At 34.1% G+C, this 27,545-nt stretch overlaps 2 protein-coding genes across 3 annotated transcripts in view; one reads left to right on the forward strand and one right to left on the reverse strand.

The window, feature by feature from the left end:
* The window catches only part of LOC111058203, a 42,854-nt gene extending 20,022 nt beyond the window's left edge, over window positions 1–22,832 (reverse strand). The window contains exons 1-7 of the mRNA XM_039433364.1: window positions 21,550–22,832; window positions 7,592–7,755; window positions 6,502–6,693; window positions 3,573–3,786; window positions 2,652–2,866; window positions 2,317–2,502; window positions 299–437 (exon numbers count right to left, since the gene is read on the reverse strand). Of these exons, the coding sequence (XP_039289298.1) occupies window positions 299–437; window positions 2,317–2,502; window positions 2,652–2,866; window positions 3,573–3,786; window positions 6,502–6,693; window positions 7,592–7,755; window positions 21,550–21,571 (1,132 nt within the window). The 5' untranslated portion in view covers window positions 21,572–22,832. The remainder of the gene's footprint in view (window positions 1–298; window positions 438–2,316; window positions 2,503–2,651; window positions 2,867–3,572; window positions 3,787–6,501; window positions 6,694–7,591; window positions 7,756–21,549) is intronic.
* The window catches only part of LOC111058202 (constitutive coactivator of peroxisome proliferator-activated receptor gamma), an 80,470-nt gene that overhangs the window by 46,099 nt on the left and 6,826 nt on the right, over window positions 1–27,545 (forward strand). For both annotated transcript variants that reach the window (XM_039433366.1, XM_039433365.1), the window contains exon 8: window positions 25,241–25,416. In XM_039433366.1, the coding sequence (XP_039289300.1) occupies window positions 25,241–25,416 (176 nt within the window). The remainder of the gene's footprint in view (window positions 1–25,240; window positions 25,417–27,545) is intronic.

Below are 27,545 nucleotides of genomic sequence, written 5' to 3' on the forward strand. Positions count from 1 at the left end.
CCAACGGATGTAGATTATAGTGATTGGACAATGACCAGGCTGAGCAAAATTTGAGCTTATCAAATGTTCATATTATGAATGTTGCCAAATGAACTTTATATGAAGGAGAACTGTTCCAGTTACAACTTGAATTTAGTCCTAAATACCAGTTTGATTCTCCTGAAGGTAATGTTCATATGATCATATCTTTCTTCTAAAAGTTTGCAGTGTATGTACTTTAAAATGTACAGTTAAGTTTTCTATGTACTTTAAAATGTTGAAGATGAGTTTATTGAAAGAATTAGTCCGACTGACTCACCTGTTGAAGCATAGGCAGTACTGCCCTTCTCGTTGATTTCAATGCCAGCCTTCTGAATCACATTGGAAACATACAGACTGTTGTTCTCCTCCATATTGGAGAAGTCAGCGGCTGTTGAGAACATTTGCTCGATTCCAAGCTGCAAACGAAAAATGATTGAATTATTTAGAGCATTTAAATATAAATTATCCTTTGAATGAGTGCGCAGATTCAATAGATTAGAGTAGGTTTTATAGTTATTTGTATATCTAGAGTGAAAAGTACGACTTTTTCTCCCTGTGGGAAAAAGTTTGAAGCCCGAGGCGAAGCCGAGGGCAGCAATTTTCCTGAGGGAGAAAAAGTATTTTTCGCTCGTGATGTACACAACATTTTTCCTCCATCTACATTTTTTTATAGAAACTGCAAATAAAATCATTCTAATAACTTACGTATTGGTGACAATGATTCCTAACAACATAACCTAAATCTAAAACCTAAAAACCGGTCGTCTGATTGTCACTGCCGATTTGCGCTATCTATCGGCAAAAGTTGTAACAATTCTATCAGCTGGGCAGCTACCAAAAATGGCTGACTCCAGATCACGCGGTTCAGATTTGAATTGCAGATCAAAAATATTTGTTGGCTGGATTTTGAATAGAATAAAATATTTTAAAAATTGTATAAATTTTTATCGTCTAATATTAAGAATATAATAATTATCATACAAACATATATTTCAAGAGTTGATCAAATTTCTGGTTGTGGTATTGAATTCAGTTGACTCAATGACAGACACCTCTATTATGCTTTCTCATCTGAGCTTAGACCTTCTAACCTATTACAATGTAAGTTTCAAAATAGAGATGCTCCCCATGTTATTTAAATGGAGTCACTTTTCGTCCATAGGGAGTTTTTCTGTTTTTTACTACCGAGAGTGAAAAAGTGACACTTTAGTATTAGGTTTCAGGGAGTAAAGTAAGTACTTTAGCCAGTAGGTGGAGGAAAAATTATTTAATGCATTTGAAATTAATTTAGTTTTGAAATGAGTGCAGATTTGATAGATTAGAGATGTTCAAGTAGAGATCCACACGGTTCAGGATACATGCCTACATGCATTCCTTTAACTAGTGATTGATTGATTGATTATTTGCCTTTATTAGGGCGGAGTTAGGACTCCTGGTCCTCTGCCATACAACCCTTAACATAGTTACATAGAGAAAAGACAGTATAAGAAGATATCCCGTGGTATTGGGCGTTCCTGTTCCAAATTTCATTGTTAACTCAAGCCGATAGTCCTAGTAGTACTTTCTGGTGAAGCTATGTGACGCTGGTAGTCTTTCATACTGTGCAGTTCTTAAGCTGCGTACACATATACGCTCTTCCAACCCGCACCGAGCACGCTCCTCCCTCGTACCGCCCTCGTTCCTCCATCGAACCACAGTCGCGCCGCCCACGCACCCATCATGAACGTTACGGAAGATGTTAGATCTTCTCGCGTTCCCCGGTCGAACCACTGTTGCTCCCCGGTCGATCATCAATCGCTCTGCTGGAGTGACGTTCGGTTGCGGAGCAGAGCGAAAGTCTGTACGCACCTTAACACTCTCACCCACCCCAACAACACAGTAATTATAGACAGTAGTAGACAGTAATCGACTTGAGTTGGAAAAAATTGGCTTGAAATTTGGAACATAAACGATGAACTATACAATGGGGTATCAATGGGGTAGGAAGAAGAAGAAGGAAAAGAAGAAGGTGAGGAAGAAGAGGAAAGAGGCAGAAGGAGATGAAGAAGTAACAGTAGAAGTTGAGGGAGTTTTAAAAGAAGAAATAGTATTTGTTGAGAAAGAAGGAGTATTGTAGTAGTATGATTAAGAAGAAGAAGAAGGGGAAAGAAAAGAAGGAGTAGAAGAAGAAGGGGAAAGAAAAGAAGGAGTAGAAGAAGAAGGGGCAAGAGAAGAAGGAGTAGAAGAAGAAGAAGAGGAAGAAGTGATTGATTCACATTTTTAGTTTTGTTTAGTTGACTTTGTGAATGTACTTACCGATCTGAGTACGGGTTTGAGTCCGACCGAGTAGGAGAAATCGAACTTTGGAATGGACAGTTCGACGTTAGTAGGAGTCATGCCGCGCATGAGTGTGTGTACGCGTTCGGGAGTCGTGTTGGCGATCAGATCGTTGATGCCTGACCGACTCCTCGGCAAAATTATGTACATTGCGAATGTGCCGTCCTGTAATCATCACAAAATTTTAATTATTATTAAATTAGTCTTGAAAATAAAAACATATTGTAAAATTTAATTGAAATTTAACTGGTTTTTGAAATCAAATCATGTGAATAGAGTAGGCTATATACAAAGTTTGAGGTTATGTTACTTACCCTGTAAGGCAGGCGCACAATCTGAATGTTGAAGTCGAATGACTCGACATAGTCGAGGGAGTGTTGGGCCTTCATCATGGCCGCGTTAACGTATTGCCTGTCGTTCAGGTAGAACGGCTCGATTTTCGTCTCGTTTTCGGCGAACGGCAATTTCCACAGACCGTTGAAGAAGATTACATTCAGCAGAAGCATTACTGCGTTCTTGTCTGTGTCACCTGAGAATATATTCAAATAATTGTTAAATGATTCAGGTGAAATTATGTAAGTTGTGTAATTCTAAATGATAAAATAAATAAATGATCAAAAGATAGAATCATGCTGAAAGGTAAAATTTCAGGTAAAATTTCTCTTAACTTATAAATAATTCATACTAAGAATGAAAATTGGACATGTTCATAAAACAGCCAAATATCTCAATACTATGAAAATTTATACTTGAATTATAAGAAAATGTAATTATTTTCTTGGCGAAAAAAAATATATCTCCTGATAATAATGATAAAAAGAAGAATTTGCTTATACACACGTACGGGATAGGAAATTCATGAATGACGCATCATCACGTCTCAACTACTCAACTTATTAACTTGAAATTTTGCATATCGAATCTTAATTTGTCGGGGATGGTTACAGGCCTTATTTTAAATTTTCAAGATTTCAGTAGGTCAAGTTTTCAGTTTGTCAAGTTAGACACTTGCATAGCACGGGTTACTTGCTAGTTTTAGATGAAGTTAATAATTTTTAACAAGAATCAAGAATTGATACTACATCAGATATACCGGAATAGCTCGAATCACAGCTATATGATATAGAAGGCGTTGGTAACAGAGAATCGGCAACCCGTGGTCTTATCATTTGCACTGATGTTTTAAGGTGAATGTGACTATATTTAATTTTGAATATTATTAATTTAATTAATACCTTCGGAGATGAGATCCTTGATGTGTCCATGCGTGACTCCCTCTGCCCAGTCGTTCATAACTTTGATGGCTTTTGAGACCTGACTGAAGTCCACCTTCTGGATGTCTGTGCCGTAGTTGGTCTTGAGTACGTCGAGGAATGGCTTCTTGAGTGCGGCCGTGTGGTGGGCAAAGATACGCGTCTCTACGTCCGAGATTAGGTGCGGTGAGGAGGTCTGAAAACGGGTCAAAAACGCTCCAAAGTCATGCAATAATTGTCCGGAATTAATGGAAAATTATTGATCTTGTGTAAACTTCAAGTGGAAAATATATGTATTTGAAAAAGGTCAAAACACATGCAATAATTGTTATGAAGAGATGGATAGTCGTTTGGAAAATATAGGTATTTGAGAACAGTCTAATCACATGGCCAAAAGACATGGAACCGTCAAAATCTATATATATAAAAGCGAAATGGCACTCACTCACTGACTGAATGACTCACTCACTCACTCACTCACTCACTCGCATAACTAAAAATCTACCTGACCAAAAAACGTTCAAATTTGGTAGGTATGTTCAGTTGGCCCTTTAGAGGCGCACTAAGAAATCTTTTGGCAATATTTTAACTCTAAGGGTTGTTTTTAAGGGTTTAAAGTTCGTCTTTTAGCATGTATATTCTTCTTCTCCCAATCTCTTAATTATAATTGAAATTTCCATATCATATGTTACTATGGAACTATAATCTAGATAGAGTACCTCTTCGAAACAGTTGTTAACTGGCAACTAAATTAATAATTTTGTCAGGTTGGCATTAAGTTGAGTTGACTTTGTTAGGTTGGCACCAAGTTGAAGATTTGAATGCATTTATCGCGGAAAAATTGATTGGGCACTGCTACTTCAATCCTGGGAATAATATATTTCTAGCCGTCAGGCTCGCTTCGCTTGCCATATCCGTTTAACCAGACGTTTAGTCTGGTTCCCCGACTGGATTGTCCTAACATATGATAAAAATGCAGGCGAGCGAAGCGAGCCTGCTGATCTCATTCTTGGACGATCCAGTCGGGGGTCCAGGGGGCGGAGCCCCCTGGCTAGACGGATATGGCGAGCGAAGCGAGCCTGACGGCTAGTTTATTAATAATTGTTTTTTGTTTGAAATAGATGGGTGATTGATTCGAAGACATGTATTTTTGATAGGAAAATATAGATAGAAATGAAAATTAAAATCTCAGTACGCTTTTTTTGAATTAATTAATGTTGAAATATTTTGTGATAAATTAATTCAAAAAAGGGTACTGAGATTTTTATTTATATTTTTATTACAAGTAGCCCTATACAGGAAAATGAAAAGAAAATATAGATATTTGATTAGATAACAGGGATGTTTTTAAAATGATCAATATATTGGTCAAAAGAAATTGAAATTTAAAGGGAATTCATTCTTCCAAAAAATACATTGATTACAATAGATACAACTGAGAATAATGGAAAGATATTGTGTTGAATTATGAAAATGACATGGAAAGATGATTGAAAACAGGTTTTTGATTGGAAAAGATATTCGTTAAGAGAACATTAATGATTTTAAAATTTTAAATATGTAATAATTGGTCAAATATCTTGGAAAATAGATTGAAAACCCTGAAGAATTGGTTGAAAATAATGGATAATTGATTGGAAAAGTGATATTATTGATTAGTAAAGATTGATTATTGATTGGAAACATGAATTATTGATGATTGGAGGACATGGATGTCAAAAGCTCTAAATCAAATCAATGCTGTATCAATTTGTTATTATTAGAATAAGGTCCATGTGCGACCTATTACTGTATAAGCTACAGAGCTGTATACAGCTGCTATATTTTATAAGAGTTTTCAATCTCAGTATTCAGAGTTTATGATCTATAGAGTTTTCTGTACCTTTCTTAACTGGAAGCTAGGTTTAAATCAATACATGTAGTATCAGATTTTTTTAATTTGAAGAAAATGTTTTCCCTGCGTAGCTTTCCAATCAAGTTGTCAATTTATATTGCATCACAGATTTAAGCCTTGTCTGTTATTTATTATTTATTTATTTAAACATTGATAGATACAATATAATTCTCAACTATGAATGATTGGGGGAGGAACAACAGGCTTAAATCCCAAAACTGTTCCTTTCCCAAATTTAGATAGAAATTTTCCAAAAATAGACAAAATTCCAGTCTGTGGTTGTATTAAACTAGTAGTTCTGTGAACAGTAGACCTCGCGCAGTTATAAACCACAGCCTCCTCTTATACAGTCCATCAGAGTAAATCCTGTCTGTATGTCGTGTCGGCGAGATATCGGTGTGAAAACGGCTAATGGCTGTTGGTGTATCAAAAACGCTAATCTCCTTCAAGACATACTGGCAACAGGACAGCCCGAGCTCGAAGCAGTGATAGTTCGAGAGACAATACTATGTTTATTTTAGTTATTAATTGCATGCGTTATTGCACGCAATTAATAGTTCATTTTAATAGTGCATAAAAATTGCATTCAATGAGGCATGCAAATTTTAGTCTACACAGCAGCTGATTTTTTACAAAGTTGCATTGAGATATTGAATTGCATGCGTCATGGCAGGCAATTTATTATATAATCAACTCGACAGCTGATTTATGATGAATAATTCTATAGTCTGATTTTTACTCCAATATTGGCTTATGATGGAGGCTCCTTTTTCCTTTTATATTATCCTTGAAATGCAAAATTTCCAAAAACCTTGTATATACGTCGACGCGCAATTAAAAAAGGAACATACCTGTCAAATTTCATGAAAATCTATTACCGCGTTTCGCCGTAAATGCGCAACATATAAACATTTAAACATTAAGAGAAATGCCAAACCGTCGACTTGAATCTTAGACCTCACTTCGCTCGGCCAATAAATAATTTCAAATTTAGATTTAGTATCAATTAATTCGTACCCTGAGTGATTTGAGGACTTTGTTGTAGTTCTTTCTGAGCAACTCTCGGTTATCCTTGTCGAATCCCATGGCACGTGCTATTTCCTCAGCAGTTGTTGAGTTGGCACCATCGAACAGGGTTGCCAACACTAGTTTCAGACTAATCGGTGACGTCACTACGTTCTCAACTTCGGTGTTGGTTAGGCCTGTGATCTGAAATAGATTTAAATTTATATAGAAATTACTAGTACACTCTATACTTTTTTATATCAACACAAATAGTTTCGAGCACTCGAGCCATTTTGAAGTGTCAAAAATTATAAAGAGGGTACTAGTAAATTCGGCAACGTTGTTCTCCTATCTTTCTCCACTGTCATTATAACGTGGACCTCACTATATATTATAAACAACTGCCCAAAACACAACAATATATACCTGTAGTAGTCTCCAGCTATTTTAAGCCTATTCTTTCCTTTATTATAATATTATATAGATCTACCTTTGTCAAATGCCAGTCGAAAATGTCAAATTTGGCTTCTCCCTCATACCAAACTTGGTTGTTCAAAACAGTTAAATATTACTGGTCGAGTATTTTCTAAAACTAATAAAATATTAATCCTACTGAAGAATGAAATACAATATTATTTATATTTAATTTATCACTAGGGTCTAATTAAAATCTTGAAGAATTTAGAATAGGTCTATAACTATCCTTAGTAAATTAAGAATACATTATGCAACATTTCAAGCTATTCAAAATTTCAAGTAGTTCAGACGTGATGATGAATCATTCGTGAATTTCTTATCCCTACGGCTTAAAGCCAATTCCTTACTTTATTATTTTATAGATATAGACTAGCAGGTAGCCAGTGCTCTGCAAAGGTTTGATTAAAAATCTGTCAAACTAAATTAGGCCTATAAACATCCTCGGTAAATTGAGAATCTATATGCAAAATTTCAAGTTAATCAGTTCTAAGTGGTTCAGACGTGATGATGCGTCATTCGTGAATTTCCTTTTCCGTATAAGCCAATTCTTTCCTTTAAACCTTTCTCCGCCCTTCATTATATTATATTATTTATGTGTTAATTTTTTAAATGATATATTATTTACCTTTGACAAATGCCAGTCGAAAATGTCGAATTTGGCTTCTCCCTCGCCGGGTCTCACTTGGTCTTCTTTCTCAGTCTGTGCCACTGGTGGCTTCTGGTCCACATTTCTCTGTGGCAGACTTCTCACCTGGCCACTGCTTGAAAGGCCTATGTAGATTAGGATACCTGTAAAACATTACCGCAATTATAGTGAGGTCCACGTTATAATGACAGTGTTTGATTAGCAATTATATTGCTATCCTTGTCTATCATTCAACAAAGCAGATAGCACTATCTCTTCCTCGCTTTGCTCTGTTTCCAGATCGTCTTGTAACAATGTAGATTTAATGATTAATTAACAACATAATTCATCTTAATTATTCAAATTCATTATGAAATTATTGAAGAATATAATTTCTTGCTTAATAAAATATAATTGATTATTTTAAATGAGAATGAACAGTTAATTGACCGAGCGAAGTAAGGTCGAAGATTCAAGTCGACGGTTTGGCATTTCTCTTTATTTTCAAATGTTTATATGTTGCGCATTTACGGCGAAACGCAGTAATAGATTTTCATGAAATTTGACAGGTATGTTCCTTTTTAAATTGCGCGTCGACGTATATACAAGGTTTTTGGAAATTTCGCAATTTAAGGATAATATAAAAGGAAAAAGGAGCCTCCTTCATACACCAAATTTCAGAGTAAAAATCAGACTATAGAATTATTCAACATCAGCTGTCGAGTTGATTATAAATTGCATGCAATGACGCATGCAATTCAATATCTCAATGTAACTTGGTGAAAAATCAGCTGCTGTGTAGCCTATAAATTGCATGCCTCATTGAATGCAATTTTTATGCACTATTAAATGAACTATTGATTGCGTGCAATAACGCATGCAATTAATAACTAAAATAACATAGTATTGTCTCTCAAACTTTCTCTGCTTTGAACTCGGGCTGTCCTGTTGCCAGTATGTCTTGAAGGAGATTAGCTTTTATTTATTTATCACATTGTGTTAAATACTTAACATGAGGAAAAGGCACAACAGGCTCATGCCCAAAACTGTCCCATTTCCAATTTATACTATACTGTCCAAATCAAAATGTTGATTATGTCACTATCACTTTTCAAAATAAAATTTACGCTTTTCAATACTCAGATAAACGAGCAAATTTTGAATCAAATAGATACTATTAGAGCCTAGAATCATAAAATTTAGAACAGTAACTTAATAATTATTCAAAAAGTCTAAATTTTGATTGAAACAGAAAATTTTCGAGCTAAAAACCTCACACTTTACAGAAAACCACAGCTGTTTTCTTAGGCTGTTTTGTTTTTTGATGTTAGCATTTTTGATACACCAACCTCAACAGCTATTAGCCGTTTTCACACCGATATCTCGCCGACACGATATACAGACAGGATTTACTCTTTTGGTGGACAGTATAAGAGGAGGCTGCGGTTTCTAACTGCGCGAGGTCTACTGTTCACAAAACTATGAAAAATTCATATTAATTTGAATAATTATTAATTATGAAAATTCATTATAAAATTATTGAAAAATATAATTTCTTGCTTCATAAAATGTAATTGATTATATATTTTAAACGAGAATGAACAGTTGATATTACATCAATAAACCTGTATCAGCTACCGTCTATAGAAGGCATTCACAAGACAGAGGATCGGTAACGTTGTTCTCGTATCTTCCTCCACTGTCATTATAACGTGGACCTCACTATAGTTTTAAGTGTTCTATAGTGTGGTATGTAGAAGAATATCGAGCTAATTTGAAACACTTTTATTGTTTTTTTCAATCAATTACAAAGTTTCATCACAGCTTTTAAAACCACAAGTTGTGGATTTAAAAATCAGTACATGAGCAAGTTCTCTATTTCAGCTCAATATTGGAGAATCAGTTCTAAATTCTCAGTTATATTAAAAATTTAATTAGAAATTACTATGTGTAACCGTATCTAAATTTGGGAGAGGAATAGCACAAGGCTACCTTATTTTTTCTCCCTATCATTCTAATGATGCACTTACTCAATAATAAAGAAGCATCTACAATTTCTTATTTCTCTCTATAATAAGGTCCACGTTATAATGGCAGTGGAGAAAGATGAAAGGACAGCGTTGCTGGTTGTCTGCCTTGCCACTGCCTTCTATAAGGGATAGCTGTTACCGGTTTATCTGATGTAATATTAACTGTTCATTCTTGTTTAAAATGACCCAATTATATTTTATTCTTCAAGAAAAATATATTTCCAATGGTTTTATAATAAACTTTCATATTAACATTGAATATTGTGTTAACTCTTTTTCATCTTGTTGAAAAACGATCTGGAACGGTGCGGAGTTGGAAGAGGTTAGAGCTATCTGCTTTGTCGAATGATAGACAAGGATAGCAATGTTAGTCAGGTGCTGCCATTATAACGTGGACCTCACTATAAAAAGTGCATTGAACCATTCGTGTTGTCAACAGGATCTTTATTGTTGTTGCAATAATTTGATACATGAGTGGAAAAGTGAATTATCTATGAAGAGTTGATATGACGTATCCGATAATTATGGTGGAACTCTACCCTATCTTGTTTTTTTTTTTTTTTTTGTATTGTTAACTATAGCTGTCAACCATTGTTTTCATCATCAGATATAAAATTATAAAGTGGTCAGAAAAAGTGCTTGTATATTGTTCCATGATTAAAAATAATATTATAAGTAGATTTCTTTTCAAAAGTATTTGACTTCTATCCTTTTTTCTTTGACTAAATTGTATAATGAAATGAGATCATACTTTGAGTCCCCCGCTTGAATTTATTTATAATTAATAATAAATTCATCTATTGATTCAATGATATACAATAATTGTCAATGACTATACAGTCTGTCAAGATGTGTAGATGACTATACAATTAGTCAATTTATTCATTAAAATAATGAACAAACCAATAAAATAATGATTAAAGAGGACCAACAGGCACACCACAGCCCAAAACTGTTCCTGTCCCGAATTTGATTCATATACTAGTCCAGAAAGTATGTTTTCTCCACTTTTGATTAAATTCTAGTCCAATTTTTTGAACAAACACTGAAGAGAACGTGAACTTTTAAATTTAGAAAGCTTGAAAATCAAATTCTTGTTTCATTTTGGCATTATCTAGAGGTAAATCATTTTTATTTGACATTAGATTTGATTGCATCAATAAGTTTTGAATTTACCAACAGTTGTCACTAATTTTTTCTACAAATTCTCCTTTCTTCATCTTTACAGAAGACGTCTAAACAATTAATCAAGAGCCCTATAATGAACTAATCTTTTCATTCGATGTCTCTCATTAACACTTATTTTCACAGTATCATTTGCGATTCTTTTTTAGGAAATTATATATAAATATTGGTCTAGTCTAGATTTTGTAAATCTTGAGGTATGGTAAGCTATTTTCTAAACCTTATCGAACAGCGGATTAGTTCAGCATTAACTTTGAAACAAAACATCACACTTATGAAAACAAACCTACTTATAATAATATTGTATAGAATGCAATACAAGTTGAGTGTGTTGAATATTAGTGCTAACCGTGTATTAAATTAATTGATGACCTCGTACGAACCGGTCATAATATCTACTACCAACTCACAGCTAACAGCTCATCCAACTGTGTGAACTTCTAATCCATCTTATAAAATTCACCTCTCATTGTTACTCCTACTTCTTCTTCTTCTTCTTCTTTTTCTTCTTCTCCTCGTTCTCCTCCTTCTTATTCTCCTTTTTTTTCTCTTCGTCTTCATTTTAGATTTCTTCTTAGTTTTACCTTCACTATTTTTCATTTTTCTTCTACTTCTTCATCCTCTATAACTAATTTTCCTTCATCTACAACACCTTCATCTTTTTCTTTAACTTCGTTCTCTTTTTTCTCCTTCTTCATCGTCTTCTCTTTCTGTTTCTACTTTTATTTCTACTTCTACATCTCTGATTCTTTTTTGTAGAACTGCTTCTTCTACTTCCTCTCATAAATTCCCTTCTTCGTTTCTTCTACTTGTCCTTCCATTATTCATTCTTCTATTCCACCATTTTTCTACTCCTTCTTATTCTTCCATTCCTTCATGTATTGCAACTACTGTACTGTACTTAGCCATCTTCATCTTTTCGTTTTTCCTTCTACTGATCCTCCATTTTTTCTTCCCTTCCAATTAAACTTCTCCTCTTTCCTCCTTCTATCACTCCTGCTTTCCCTTCTTCTTCATCATCATCATCTTGTTTTTCATTTCCTGTTTTCTTTTTCATCTTTTATTATCTTCTTCTTCACCTACCTGTCTACATGTCTTCTTCTTCTTCTCTTGTCCTGATTTCGCCTTCATATTTCCCCCCTCTTCACACTCCTCCTCCTCCTCCTACTCTTTTCCTCCTTCCTCTTAGATAATAATTATATTTCTATCTTCATTTATTGTATTTTTCCCCTTCTGATTCCTTCCTCTTCCCACTCCTCCACTTTCTTCTTCTCATCTTTCATCTTCTTCTTCTCATCATCTTCCCCTTTCTACCCATCCTCCTCCTCCTCCTCCTCCTCCCTGCTCTCAAATAATTATATATTTGTTTGTGCTCACTGACAACATATCAACAAGTTTTAGAACAAGTCTGACACGAGCGGTTGTGTGGAGCATCGGCAAGAGTATGCTTTGCTTAGCTGTGCTTTGCCTTTGCAGATCTAACTCTTCAGCAAAACTGGTTTTCTGCACCAACATTATGATGATATTGTTACAACTACTCGTAAGCTACAACGCAGAATAAAACGCCGTTTAGTATCGTCGGTTTTATTTGAACTTTTGGTGGCCTGTTAAGTTCAAATTTCAGTCAAATCTCAGTTACAACACTGAATAAAACGCCGCTTAGTATCGTCGGTTTTATTTGAACTTTTGGTGGCCTGTTGAGTTCAAACTTTAGTCAAATTTCAGAATAAATCTCAGTTACAACACAATAGAACGCCGTTTAGTATCGTCGTTTTTATTTGAACTTTTGAGTTCAAACTTCAGTCAAATTTTAGAATAAATCTAAGTTACAACGGAGAATAAAAAAACGTCGTTTTTATTTGAACTTTTGGTAACTTGTTAAGTTCAAACCTCAGTCAAATCTCAGTTACAACACAGAATAAAACGCCGTTTAGTATCGCCGGTTTTATTTGAACTTTTGGTCACCTGTTGGGTTTAAACTTCAGTCAAATTTTAGAATAAATCTCAGTTACAACGCAGAATGAAACGGCGCTTAGTATTGACGGTTTCATTTGAACTTTTGGTGGCTTGTTAAGTTAAAATTTCAGTCAAATCTCTGTTACAACACAGAATAAAACGCCGCTTAGTATCGCCGGTTTTATTTGAACCTTTGCTGGCCTTTTAAATACAAGCTTCAGTCAAATTTCATGTGTGTATCATCTTCTATAATAATATAGCAAAGAAAAGATTTGACTTATACATGCACGGGATAGGAAATTCACGAATGACCCATCATCACGTCTGAACTACTCAACTGATTAACTTGAAATTTTGCATATAGATTCTCAATTTGCTGAGGATTATAGGTTTAATTTGAGTTCTTCAAGATTTCATTGGGTCGTGTTTTCAGTCTGTCTAGTCTTAAATTAGACACTTGCCAAATACAGGTCACACGCTAGTCAAGAATAAACTTGAACTGCTGTTAGCTGTTCACAAAATTCTTGATTTTCAGTTTTTGATGAGTTAGTATGGATGGTGTTTTATTGAATAATCACTTCCAATCAAATGCTTTTCTCATAGTTTGAAACAGTTTTAAACGCCGCTCACTTTGAATTCTTAAGTAAAACTATATGACTTGAAACAAAATCTCATGACTTTCAACTACCGTTCTTCATATTTCATAGTCTAGATAATCTGGAATGATTTTTGGTTCATGTTTTACTAGTTAATTCATGGAGTACCGTTGATAAAATCCAGTTAGAAAGATAACTTTTAATTTCATATGGAATTGAAATATATGGAGGAAGAAGCATCTCAAACTTAAATAAAATACTCCTATTACAAAAAGAAGCAATAAGAATAATTCTAAATCTTGATAGAGAGCAATCATGCAAGCCATTCTTCAGTAAGTTAAAGTTCATGACGGTGTACAGCCTGTACATTTATAGGACAATATTATATATAAAAACTAACGAATCTAGATTCCCACGGCAAGTAGATATACATAATTACAACACAAGAAATAAAAATAATTTTACAATAAAGAAACACAATAAGGAAAAATATAAACAAAGTCCAACGTACATGGGAATAACATTTATTGGTTGTCTTCCAGGTTGCATAAGACATGAACCTGATAGATCAAAAATTTAAGGAATTGCTGAGAGCATATTTGATGGATTTAGCATGCTACAGTATAAACGAGTTTACTGTAAAAAAATGAATTTTATACAGTCACTAATTTCTCTTTAGCTTTAAGTTAGTTTTTAGTTTTTGACTTTTTCATGTATGTTTTGGAAAGAAATAAATGATTGATTGTTAATTCACTTTTACTTGTAACTAGAATTGTTTTTTATTGTTTCAACAAAGATAGTGATCACAATTTTTTGAGATGCATGGCTATATTTTTATTACTAGCCGTCAGGCTCGCTTCGCTTGCCATATCCGTCTAGCCAGGGGGCTCCGCCCTCTGGACCCCCGACTGGATCGTCCAAGAATGAGATAAGCAGAGCGGATATGGCGAGCGAAGCGAGCCTGGCGGCTAGTAATATAATATTCCTAGGAATAGCTCTGATTGAAGTAGCAGTGCCCAATCAATTTTTCCGCGATAAATGCATTTCAATCTTCAACTTAGTGCCAACCTAACAAAGTCAACTCAACTTAATGCCAACCTGACAAAATTATTAATTTAGTTACCAGTTAACAACTTTTTCAGAGGTACTCTCTCTAGATTATAGTTCTATATTAACATATGGTATGGACATTTTTCAATTATAATTAAGAGAAGAAGAATATACAAGCTAAAAGACAAACATTAAACCCTTGAAAACTGCCCTTAGAGTTGAAATATTGCCAAAAGATTTCTTAGTGCGCCTCTAAAGGGCCAACTGAACATACCTACCAAATTTGAACGTTTTTGGTCCGGTAGATTTTTTGTTCTGCGAGTGAGTGAGTCAGTCACTGAGTGAGTGCCATTTCGCTTTTATATATATAGAAGAAGAAGATAGAAGAAGATGTGTCAAATTGCATTGAACTGTCAGACTTGATACAGTCTACTATTAATTTCATCTGAAGCTACTACATTTGTATCCTTACACCCACGCAAAATACATGCTACTCTGACATTTATAATACAGTTCTTCGCTGTATTATTTCTTTTAGCTCCTTAACGGCTCAAGTAACCTTGTTGGACGAAAAACTTCCTCATTTAAATTTTTCCTTGTTAGAAAGATGGGTTGTCTTGTGTGTTGCTGGAATACCGTACTTATAGTGAGGTCCACGTTATAATGGCAGTGAAGAAAGATAGCAGAACAACGTTGCCGAACCTCTGTCTTGTCAATGCCTTCTATAGACGGTAGAGGTGATACAGGTTTATTGATGTAATATTAACTGTTCATTCACGTTTAAAATAATTACATTTTATTAAGCAAGTAATTATATTTTTCAATAATATTCTATAATGAATTTTCATAATTGAAATTAAATATTCTGTTAATTGATTTTTAATTCTACATTGCTAAAAGACGATCTGGCAAAGCGAGAAAGAGATAGCGCTATCCGCTTTGTTGAATGATAGACAAGGATAGCAATACCATTGCTAATCAAACACTGTCAATATAACGTAGATCTTACTGTAGTATTTGATTAACATTGGTGTTGCTATCCTTGTCTATCATTCGACAAAACAGATAGTGCTATCTCTTTCCAGCTCTGCAACTTTGCCAGATCTTTTCTCAACAATGTAGGAAAATTATTAACTAACTGAATATTTAATCTGAATTATAAAAATGCATTACTTATCATTGGAAAATATATTTTCTAGATGGATAAAATATGATTGATAACAAGAATGAACCCGTTAATTGACCGAGCGAAGTGAGGTCTAAGATTCAAGTCGACGGTTTGGCATTTCTCTTAATGTTTAAATGTTTATATGTTGCGCATTTACGGCGAAACGTGGTAATAGATTTCCATGAAATTTGACAGGTATGTTCCTTTTTTAATTGCGCGTCGACGTATATACAAGGTTTTTGAAAATTTTGCATTTCAAGGATAATATAAAAGGAAAAAGGAGCCTCCTTCAAACGCCAATTTCAGAGTAAAAATCAAACTATAGAATTATTCATCATAAATCAGCTGACAAGTGATTACACAAATGTGTGGAGAAGCCAGTCTATTGCTGTATTTCCATAAGCTCTATAGTTTCAATCAGGTACTTGTGGATGAGAATACTGCGCGAGGTCTACAGTTCACAGAACTACTAGTTATTTTACATTAGATATACCTGTATCAGCTATCCTCTATAGAAGGCAGTGGCAAGGCAGAGAATTGGCAACGCTGTTATCCTATCTTCCTCCACTGCCATTATAACTTGGACGTCACTATAGATGTTGATGCTATTCTAGAAATTGTGAATCATATTTTGTGTGTTGTTTTTATCTTAATTTCTGAGAATGAGATAAGTAGAGGTGTTATGCTTCTAAGAAGGTTCGTGTTGTTTTTAAATGTTTGAATTATAACATTTTTGACAGGTTGATTGTTTCCTTGATTCATTTAAAAATAATTTCATCATATATGAAGAAGTCGATGATTGGTTGATTGCCTGTCTTATTTTAACCTGAAGGATGCAACTCTTTAGGGGCTCTCTCTCTCTTTCTTTCTTTCTTTCTCTCTCTCAGGGTTGTGTGGCAGAGAGGACCTAGAGTCGTCTTAACTCCGCCCCTAATAAAGGAATTCAATATCTCCCTCTCTCTCACTTAACCATTCTGTACAATAATTATTTTAATGCATATATTGATTCTCGATGCAAATATTGGTTGATTTTGAAGATGATGCAGCCCACATTCGTCTGTGACATGTGCGCTTGGGTACTAAGATGAAGCAGTGATTGATTGATATTCATATCGTATCTGGATGCAGATATTGATTGATTTTGAAGATGATGCAGTCCACATTCGTCTGTGACATGTGCGCTTGGGTACTAAGATGAAGCAGTGATTGATTGATATTCATATCGTTTCTGGATGCAGATATTGATTGATTTTGAAGATGATGCAGTCCACATTCGTCTGTGACATGTGCGCTTGGGTACTAAGATGAAGCAGTGATTGATTGATATTCATATCGTTTCTGGATGCAGATATTGATTGATTTTGAAGATGATGCAGTCCACATTCGTCTGTGACATGTGCGCTTGGGTACTAAGATGAAGCAGTGATTGATGATATTCATATCGTTTCTGGATGCAGATATTGATTGATTTTGAAGATGATGCAGTCCACATTCGTCTGTGACATGTGCGCTTGGGTACTAAGATGAAGCAGTGATTGATTGATATTCATATCGTTTCTGGATGCAGATATTGATTGATTTTGAAGATGCAGCCCACATTCGTCTGTGACATGTGCGCTTGGGTACTAAGATGAAACAGTGATTGATTGATATATTTTCTGGATGCAGATGTTGATATTGATTCTGGATTAATATATATATTGATTGATTTTGATGATGATGATGCGGCCCACATTCTTCTGAGTCTTGTGCTTGATCGAGTCAAGTTTCTGACCTCTTCTACTTGAAGCGCTTAGCTTTCTTCACTTATCGGTATCATCTCAATTTGTGAAACCTCTAGTGAAACTTGAAGAATAATGAAAGAGAAAGCTTTTACTGTTTAGATTCATGAATGCATAATAACCTATGGGGAGCTTTGATGTGGGTTGAGACTCTTATTTGACCTGAGATAAAAATGTTGAAGTTTCAAATTTAAATCAAATAGTGTTTTATTCACAAATCATAATAAACATTTATACAATACATACAAAATCAATTGTTTTAATAAACCAGAGGTTTTGACAACATCAAGCTGTTTTCATTTAATATGGATATTCACCACAACATTACCTTCACAATAATACAGGAAGGTATTGATTGATCTTTGGAACATTTTGATACTAAATTAGGATAAATATGAAAATCTTCAAAATATTTATCATTTCTTGCCCTGGTTGAAAATAGGAATATTTTATTTATGAATAACTAGCAGGAACCCGTGCTCCACTTGACTTACTGAAATCTTGAAGAATTTAAGATAGGCTTAAACTATCCTCGATATATTATTAAGAATCTATTTGCAAAATTTCAAGTTATCAGTCCAGTAGTTGAGACGTGATGATGCGTCATTCGTGTATTTCTCATCACGTACATGTATAAGCCGATCCTTCCTTTATTATATTATAGATTGATTATTATATAATAGATCTCTAGTAACCTCAATTTCAAACACCACTAGTCTCCGTTATTTATTCCATTATCAATAGTGTCAAAAGCCCTAGTTGAATACTTTAAAAAATGAAGGATTTAATAAATAATTACAGTAATAGCACAAAAACGACAAGCAATATTGTCATGTTCAATGTGTAATTTGAGTTAATGTCTAATTGTCAACTAGCTCTTCATGTTAAGTAAATGTGAATCGAAATAACCAAATAAGAAGTAATTAAATAAATTCAATAACGTCTTATTTGGTTATTTTGATTGACATTTACTTACATAAAGAGCTAGTTGACAATCAGTTCAAACTGATTATATGATATCTGCTGGTATTTTTTCCACATTCTGAGAAAAATCACAAGTATGTAAGAGTAATATTAATAAATAAAATTTAATCACAATGTCTGTAATAGTAAGATAGATGTTAGTACTGTAACATAGATGAGCCCTCATATTGCAAATGATATGGGTCTAATTTTATCTGTGTGCTACGACTTAATAATTATTTGTGTCATGTCCTAAATAATAATAGTAGTTTGTCCTAAATGATTATTGCCGTTATCATCATTTATGTGGGAAGCCATTACTGATTATGAATGGGAAACAAATTTTTGGCAACAGCTGTTCTTCCTATTGATAATTGTTAGGGATTTTTTAATTGGGCCACCATATACTTTGAATCTTTTGTTGTTGATTTTAGCAGAGATTAAATAATTACTCTATTTTAGTTAACTTCACTTGAAGTATTCTTTCTTCTATGATTATAGTATTAATGTTGGATACTCTAATTGATTTATTTAATTTATTTATTGGTAGATACAATATCATTTTCAACTATGAATGATTGGGAAAGGATCAACAGGCTTAAAGCCCAAAACTGTTCCTTTCCCAAATTTTGATAGAAATTGGCCAAAAATAAGTTATGTTCACAATGTGGAATTTTCAGGATTTCTTGTGAATCGATCATGTTGGATAAATAAATCAATAATATAGCCAATATAATAGTGAAGTAATAAATTCTCTTGAAGTCTTTAAAGGGCCTAGGTCCGGAGGGTTAAGTTGTACTGGTTGAAGGTAGATGACTGAGCGCAAAGCGAAAATGTATATTCTAAAAGGGATCCATCAGATTTTCGAGGTTTTAATCTTTTTATAATTGTTTTATGATAAACAAATAATATTGTCACATCAGAAAAGTACCCAACAAGCCAAACTCAAGACTACAAGGATTTTTTTGGAATTATATTTGAAATGACAATATACAACATGATTTATCATAAAACTGAACTCAATTTAAATATATTTGAATTTAATGAACCAAGTTTTCTTGTCTGCATTTACACACCTTGTCTCAATAAATAGTATTCAGCTATTACCTGTTGAAATTGAACTTTTATTTATTTATTCAGTCATGTATAATCAATCAATCAATCATTTATTTCTTTCCAAAACATACATGAAAATGTACATGAAAAAGTCAAAAACTAAAAACTAACTTAAAGCTAAAGAGAAATTAGTGACTGTATAAAATTCATTTTTTTATTAATAATTATTATGCGAGATTATTATGCGATTATCCACACTTATGCGAGAAGGCACAACAGGCTTTTGCCCAAAATTGTCCCTCCTCAAATTTTTACTACAGTCCAAATCAAATTGTAGGTCAAGTTACTATCACTTATTAAAATAACAATTTACACTTCAAAAAACTAACAAATCGTCAATCAAAAATAGACTTTGAAGTTTTATCGAAGAGAATAAGAATAGAAATATTTCAGGATAATAGGAATTTATGGGTTTCAGAATATTTATATTTTAGGAATATATAGGAAGGAATTTTTTAATTTCTTTAGCTATCAGAAAGTTGAGAATCAAATTTTTGAGGTATTAAAACCGTAATGGTTTTGAAATAATTTTTGAACAAGTTTGAATCTATTCATGCTCACTAGTTGAAAAATAGATAAAACAATAATATTACTCAGTCATCCAGTCCTGTGCCTCCAGTTCAATAGCGAGGTCCACGTTATAATGGCAGTGGAGAAAGATAGGAGAACAACGTTGCCGATCCTCTGTCTTGTCAATGCCATCTATATACGGTAGTTGATACAGGCTTATTGATGTAATATCAACTGTTCATTCTCGTTTAAAATATATAATCAATTAAATTTTATGAAGCAAGAAATTATATTTTTCAATAATATTATAATGAATTTTCATAATTAAGATGAAATATTTTGTTAATTAATTATTAATTCTACATTGTTGAAAGACGATCTGGCAACACAGCAAAGCGAGAAAGAGATAGCGCTATACGCTTTGTTGAATGATAGACAAGGATAGCAATACCATTGCTAATCGAACACTGCCATTATAACTTGGATCTCACTATAGGCCTTATCTACAGAAGAAGGAACCCTGTGTTCTCTCCTTTGTGCCTTGACCAGCAAACCGAATAACTATGTAAACAGATAATGCATCAGTACATATTCTATTGCATTTTGTATTACTGTAGATTCAACAATTTAATCTCCATTTATCTTATCAGTTTGATACCTTAATAATGCAATCAGGGAAAACTCTATCAAATAAGTCACAACTGAGGTCCACGTTATAATAGCAGTATTTGATTAACATTGGTGCTACTATCCTTGTCTATCATTCGACAAAGCAGATAGCTCTATCCTTTGGTAGCTCCGAAACGTTTTCTACCTCCGCACTGTTGCCGGATAGTTCTTTAACAATGTAGACATATAATCAATTAACAGAATATTTTATCCCAATTATAAAAATTCCATAGTTAATCATTGATAAAATAGAATTATATTTTTTGACAAATAAAATTTAATTGATTACACTAAATAAGAATGAACAGTTGATTTTACATAAGATAGGCCTATACCGGTATCAGCTATATAGAATGCAGTGGCAAGGCAGAGAATCAGCAACGTTGTTCTCCTGTCTTTCTCCACTGCCATTATAACTTGGACTTCACTATAATTATAATATACTTGTATAGAAGTCATTTACAAGACAGAGAATCGGTAACACTATTTTTCTATCTTTCTTCACTGTTATTATAACTTGGACCTCAATATATAATATACTTGTATAGAAAACATTGTCAAGGCAGAGAATCAGCAACGTTGTTCACCTATCTTTCTCCACTGCTATTATAACTTGGACTTCACTTTATAATATACTTGAAGAAGTCTAGAAGTCATTAGCAAGGCAGAGAATCAGCAACGTTGTTCTCCTATCTTTCTCTACTGCCATTATAACTTGGATCTCACTATGGAAGGAAGTGGCAAGGTAGAGAATCGGTAGAGACAGGCCTCACTGTTTAATATATTCCGCTATAATAATATAGGGATCCAGAACTACATCCAAGTGGAGATGGAAAGCTGCCTGTCAATCAAATCATTGAAGAAAAAAACTTTTATATAAACAACTTTTAGATAATAATATAAACAACTTCCTAAAAAGCACAACAATACATACCTATAGTAGTCTTTAGCTGCATTCTGGTGTGTTTGAAGTTCTACCAAACTTTGTTGTCTAAAACTTTTGTAGAATATTTTCTAAAACAAGGAAACTTTTGAATTTATTTCTGCAGTAGTTGATTAGCAAGATTCTGTGTGTGTGAAGTGTCCTATTTGATTGTGTGTGGTAGAAAATGTTGACTGTTGTGTGAAAATGTTGACTGCACGTGTGAAGGCCCTAACTGACGGACCAACGTCCGGCGAGATTAGTTTAACGGCGGTTTAATGTTGAGTTAAAGTTGATGCTAGTGCCAGCAGATTTGAACTCAGACTAACCCAAACTCAAACTGGCCGATTGGAGAAGTTGTGCCGGTTTGATGATGCAGATCTTGTTGTGGGAGGAGGAGGAGGAGTAGGTGGACGGGGGGTGGGGTGATGGTAAAGAGGGAGAAGGAAGAAGAAGAGGAGGAGGAGGAGGAATCATGTTAGGTGGTTAGACTAGACTGAGTTATACCGCAACTGACAGTGGATTGTCCCCTAAAACTATTGGTGCGTGTGAGAGAGAGACAGGTTAGATGAGAGAGTTTATGTGTAGGAGTGAGAGAGAGAATATTGTATTGAGACAGAATGAAAAATTGAGGTAGTATGTGTGAGAGAGAGACGGTAGATGAGAGAGTTTTTTGTCTTGAAGAGAAAGAGAGAGAGAATATTTTATTCAGAGAGAATGAAAAAATATAGATAGTATGTGTGAGAGAGAGAGAGAGAGAGAGAGAGGTAGATTGATTGATTGAGTACTTTATTTATGTAGATGAGAGAGTTTGTGTGTAGGAGTGAGAAAGAGAGAATATTATATTAAGAGAGAATAAAAAATTGAGATAGTGTTTTAGAGAGAGGTTAGATGAGAGAGTTTCTGTCTGAAAGAGAGAGACCGTATTATATTGTGAGAGAATGAAAAAACTGAGATAGTATGTGTGTGTGTGAGAGAGAGAGAATATTATATTGAAAAATTTTAGTATGTGAGAGAGAGTGATTGATTGATTTGGTGCCTTTATTAGGGCGAAGTTAGGACTCCTGGCCCTCTCTGCCACACAACCCTTATTTAGGGAGAGAAATTAAATTAGATAGAGAGAGAGAGAGAAAAGACGGAATCAATAAGAGATGTGTTAGATGATAGAGTTTGTGTCTTAAAGAGAGAGAAGGAGAGAATATTATATTGAGAGAGAGAATGAACAAATGCTAGAATATGTAAGAGAGAGAGAGAGTATGAGTGAGTAAGAGACTGAATCAATAAAAGTTACAAATGTAAGAGATTTAGTTATATTTGGATGGATATACTTTGAAGGAGTCAGACTTTAGAATGTAATAAGGATAATGCAATGAAGAGAAGTAAGGAAAGAGAGAGAGAGAGAGAGTGTGTGTGTTTGTGAGAGAAGTACGGGGAGAGAGAATAATTAAGAATGAAATAAATTATTGGATAAAAGTAAGGAAAGACAGAGAGAGTGTTTGTGAGAGAGATACGGAGAGAGAGGGAGTGATAGAGATTTGAGACTGAGATAAAGTATTGAAGAGAAGTGAGGAAAGACAAAGAGAGTGTTTGTGTGAGAGGGAGAGAGAGAGAGATTTGAGACTGAGATACGACTGGAAAATCCCAAGACCGCCAGCTGATTACTTGATTCTTCAAACTTGCTTCTTCTTGGTTATCTTTTCCTGTTATTTTTTTATAGCCATACTTTCCTGTATCCTTGTATTCTTCTTCATCTTCTAACCACAATTCATTTTTATCACGTGTTATCTATGTTTGCAATCATCATCATCATCATCATCATCTCGCCTACTTCTTTATCACTTTCTCACAATCTTCTTCTCATATTATTCTCTTTCAACGCGTCCTTTTTGCCATCACTCAATTAAAAAGATAAAGATAAATAATGATAATGGAAAGAAGATGAAGAAAAGTACAGGTGTAGAAAGAAGAGCTGAAGACAGGACAAATACAAGAATAAGAAGGGGAAGAAGAAGAAGAAGAAGATACAGAAGTTGAAGAAGAAAAATCAGTAGAAGTTGAGGAAGTTAAAAAGAAGAAATAGTAGTTGAGAAAGAAGGGGTACGGTAGTAGTATGAATAAAAATAATTAACCGAGCGAAGTGAGGTTTAAGATTCAAGTCGACGGTTTGGCATTTCTCTTAATGTTTAAATGTTTGAATGTTTTTAATTATGTTTATATGTTGCGCATTTACGGCGAAACGCGGAAATAGATTTTCATGAAATTTGACAGGTATGTTCCTTTTTTAATTGCGCGTCGACGTATATACAAGGTTTTTGGAAATTTTGCATTTCAAGGATAATAAAAAAGGAAGAAGGAGCCTCCTTCATACGCCAATATTAGAGTAAAAATCGGACCATAGAATTATTTATCATAAATCAGCTGACTAGTGATTACACAGATGTGTGGAGAAGCCAGTCTATTGCTGTATTTCCATAAGGTCTATAGTTCCATACAGGTACTTGTGGATGAGAATACTGCGTGAGGTCTACTGTTCACAGAACTACTAGTAAAAAGGTGAAGAAGAAGAAAAAGAAGAAGGAGGAGGAGCAGCTGATAATAAATGATGCAAAGCAACAGCAAAAGAAGAAGAAAATGTCAGATTAACAAATAAGCCGGATTAGCAAAGTTCAACTGTACCTTCTCGGTGTTTCTCTCTCTTATCTCCTTATTTTGGTGTCTCTCTTTTTTGAACTTGCATCTATCATCTCCATCCAGTTTTTCCTTCCTTGGTTCTCTCTCTCTCTCTCTCTCTCTCTCTCTCTCTCTCACTCTTTTGCACTCGTACCAGTGTCTATTCTGATCTCAGAATTCTCTTTCTCTCACTCTCTTGCACTTCAACCCGTGTCTATTCTGATCTCAGAATTCTTTCTCTCTCTCACTCTCACTCTCTTGCACTTGAACCAGTGTCTATCCTGATATCTCAGAATCAAGTCACGTCGAATGAAGTGAAGATGAAGAAGAAGAAGTTGTGGGTTCAGTTTTTTAGGATTGTCTATTTTTGCTTTTCATAATAATATGTTCCATCATAATCATCTGGTACTGTATATTGCCCGGTTATTTGTGTGGATTTTTCGTTTTTATTTTCAGCCGGCTTACTAATCTTGATTGTATGCTGATTTGTGGTTCAAGTCAGATTGGATTTTGTAATATTTATGTATTACAAGAACAATAATTGTATGCTGATAGGTGATGGCTTATCTAAACTAGTAGTTCTGTGAACAGTAGACCTCACGCAGTATTCTCATCCACAAGTACCTGATTGAAACTATAGACCTTATGGAAATACAGCAATAGACTGGCTTCTCCACACATCTGTGTAATCACTTGTCAGCTGATTTATCATGAATAATACTATAGTCTGATTTTTACTCTAATATTGGCGTATGAAGAAGGCTCCTTTTTCCTTTTTATATTATCCTTGAAATGCAAAATTCCAAAAAACCTTGTATATACGTAACGTATATACGTAATGGTGTAACAACCGAAACCGGTCTTTCTAAGTATCAATAAATCTGTGGTTTTTGAAAATTTCTTAGTGTTTTTCATTCAACCGGATTTATTTGATTCAAACTATCCTATCTACCTGAACAATTGTATCTTTTCAATGTTGTATTTTCTTCTTTTAATTCTCTTAATTAAATATTTGTGTGTTGTTTTATTGTAGGCTACGACCACCCTGGCCTGTTAGCGCTGTGGAACAGCAGTGCTGAAGACGAGGAGATGCAAAACAAGAGATGGAGCCTTTTCACCAGAAGTATTTCCACCAATATTGATATCAACGAAGTGAAAAAGCTGGAGCCGTTCCTTGTTGCACCCACTATGGCTCTCAAGTATATGGTGGTGAGTAATCCAGCCTTGATCAAATATAATACATTTTCATTTTATCGATCGTCATTTAAAACATTTCTTAAATAATTATATACATTGAATGAAAAAGACTAAGAAATTGTCAAAAAACCACTGATTTATTGATAAACTGGTTTATCAGAGATTGACAATGGTGTAATAACCGAAACCGGTCTTTCTAATTATCAATTAATCAGTGGTTTTGTGACAATTTCTTAGTCTTTTTCATTCAATATGAATAATTACCACAATATCAACTTCTCAACTACACAAAAAGTAATTATTTACACTTGCGCTCAGATGGCAATGAGACCATAAGAAGGTCAATGAGAATGTTCAAGTTGTGTCTGTGTCTTCTACATTCACAGACACTGTTCGAACAAATTTTATGAGTATAAACCTAGTGATTATATCACCTAGAGAAGCGAGGTGATAGGTTGTCGTGACCGTAGACGACAACCTGTACCCTCGTAAAAATATGCCTTAGCCGTCAAGTTGTCACCCCGACTACTTGACACCTACTGGACCGAAAGTGCCAACTTAAGAGTGACCGTAAACGACAACCTGACACCTCGTACCCTCGCGTCAGAGTGTCCCCCCGACTAGTTGTCACCTCCTTAGAAAGGAAACAAGTGGACGGAAATGGCTTACGTCAACTTCTCCCCTAAAAACCGGTTTTATAAGGGGACAGGTTGACGGGCTGTCAAGTAGTCGGGGTGGCACCTAGTCGCGTTCCCGTTTGTATTTATAGGAGAGGCGTGGAAGTGGCAAAAAGTCAGTGCCACGTCACTTCAATGTGAATTGGGCCTGAGCAATAGTTTTTGGCATCCGTCCTACATTCGATTGATTATATGACATGTTTTAATTCTGAAAACTATAAACATTTTTGGTATTTTGTGATTTGAATGATAATTTAGTTTGAGAAAGTCCTAGACGCAATAAAACAGTTCTATTCACAGAATTAGTGTACCTTACTAGAATATTAACAAGATGTTATTCACATTTGAATTCTTGTGAAAATGGAGGCGTTATTAATAAACTTGTCCATAAAGAGACTGGTATGATTTAAGTAGCAGATGTTACTAACTAACAAGATCATTCGAATTCTTATTGAATTAAATAAAAATATATTCTTGTGAAAATGGAGGCGTTATTAATAAACTTGTCCATAAAGAGACTGGTATGATTTAAGTAGCAGATGTTACTAACTAACAAGATCATTCGAATTCTTATTGAATTAAATAAAAATATATTCTTGTGAAAATTGAAGTTCTATTATAGGCTTTTCAATCATATTATTCAAGTAGCAGATGTTAGTAACACAGACATCGGTAATTTTGCTAAAGCATGTATTTTATTTGTCGTAACTCTGTAGAGCTCATAAACTTTACTCATTTCTATTAGGAAAAAATTACTATAGTGAGGTCCACATTATAATGGCAGTGTTTGTTTAGCAATGGTATTGCTATCCTTGTCTATCATTCAACAAAGCGGATAGCGCTGTCTCTTTCTTGCTTTGCTCTGTTGCCAGATCGTCTTTTAACAATGCATAATTAATAGTTAATTAACAAAGTATTTCATCTTAATTATGAAACTATTGAAAAATATAATTTCTTGCTTAATAAAATTTAATTGATTATTTTTAACGAGAATGAACAGTTAATTTTACATCAATAAACCTGTATCAGCCACCGTCTATAGAATGCCTTTACAAGGCAGAGGATTGGCAACGTTGTTCTCCTATCTTTCTCCACTGTCATTATAACGTGGATCTTACTATAGTAGCCTAATACTAAAGTGCTCATAAACGTCAGAATATATTTTTTTTATTAGGAAATAAATAATTATTAAACGTACTTCAATCAAATACATGGGTTTCCCCCTCTTTTTTTCTTAGAGTAGTTGATGGATTCTGTAATAATTATTATTGTGATGAGAAGAAGGTAGTAAATAGCTATTTATTTATACCAGGAAAAATGAGACTTGGTAGAAAATTTGATGAGGTAATTATGTGAAGAACCGAACACAGTTGTCTTATCAGCAATATTATTAATATGATGAAGTGGATGTTTCAAGTCAGTAAGTTATATGAGACAAGTTACTCTAATACAAGAGATATTCTT

The sequence above is a fragment of the Nilaparvata lugens genome, chromosome 7 (genome assembly GCF_014356525.2).
Source record: "Nilaparvata lugens isolate BPH chromosome 7, ASM1435652v1, whole genome shotgun sequence".
NCBI classification, from domain to species: Eukaryota; Metazoa; Arthropoda; class Insecta; order Hemiptera; family Delphacidae; genus Nilaparvata; species Nilaparvata lugens.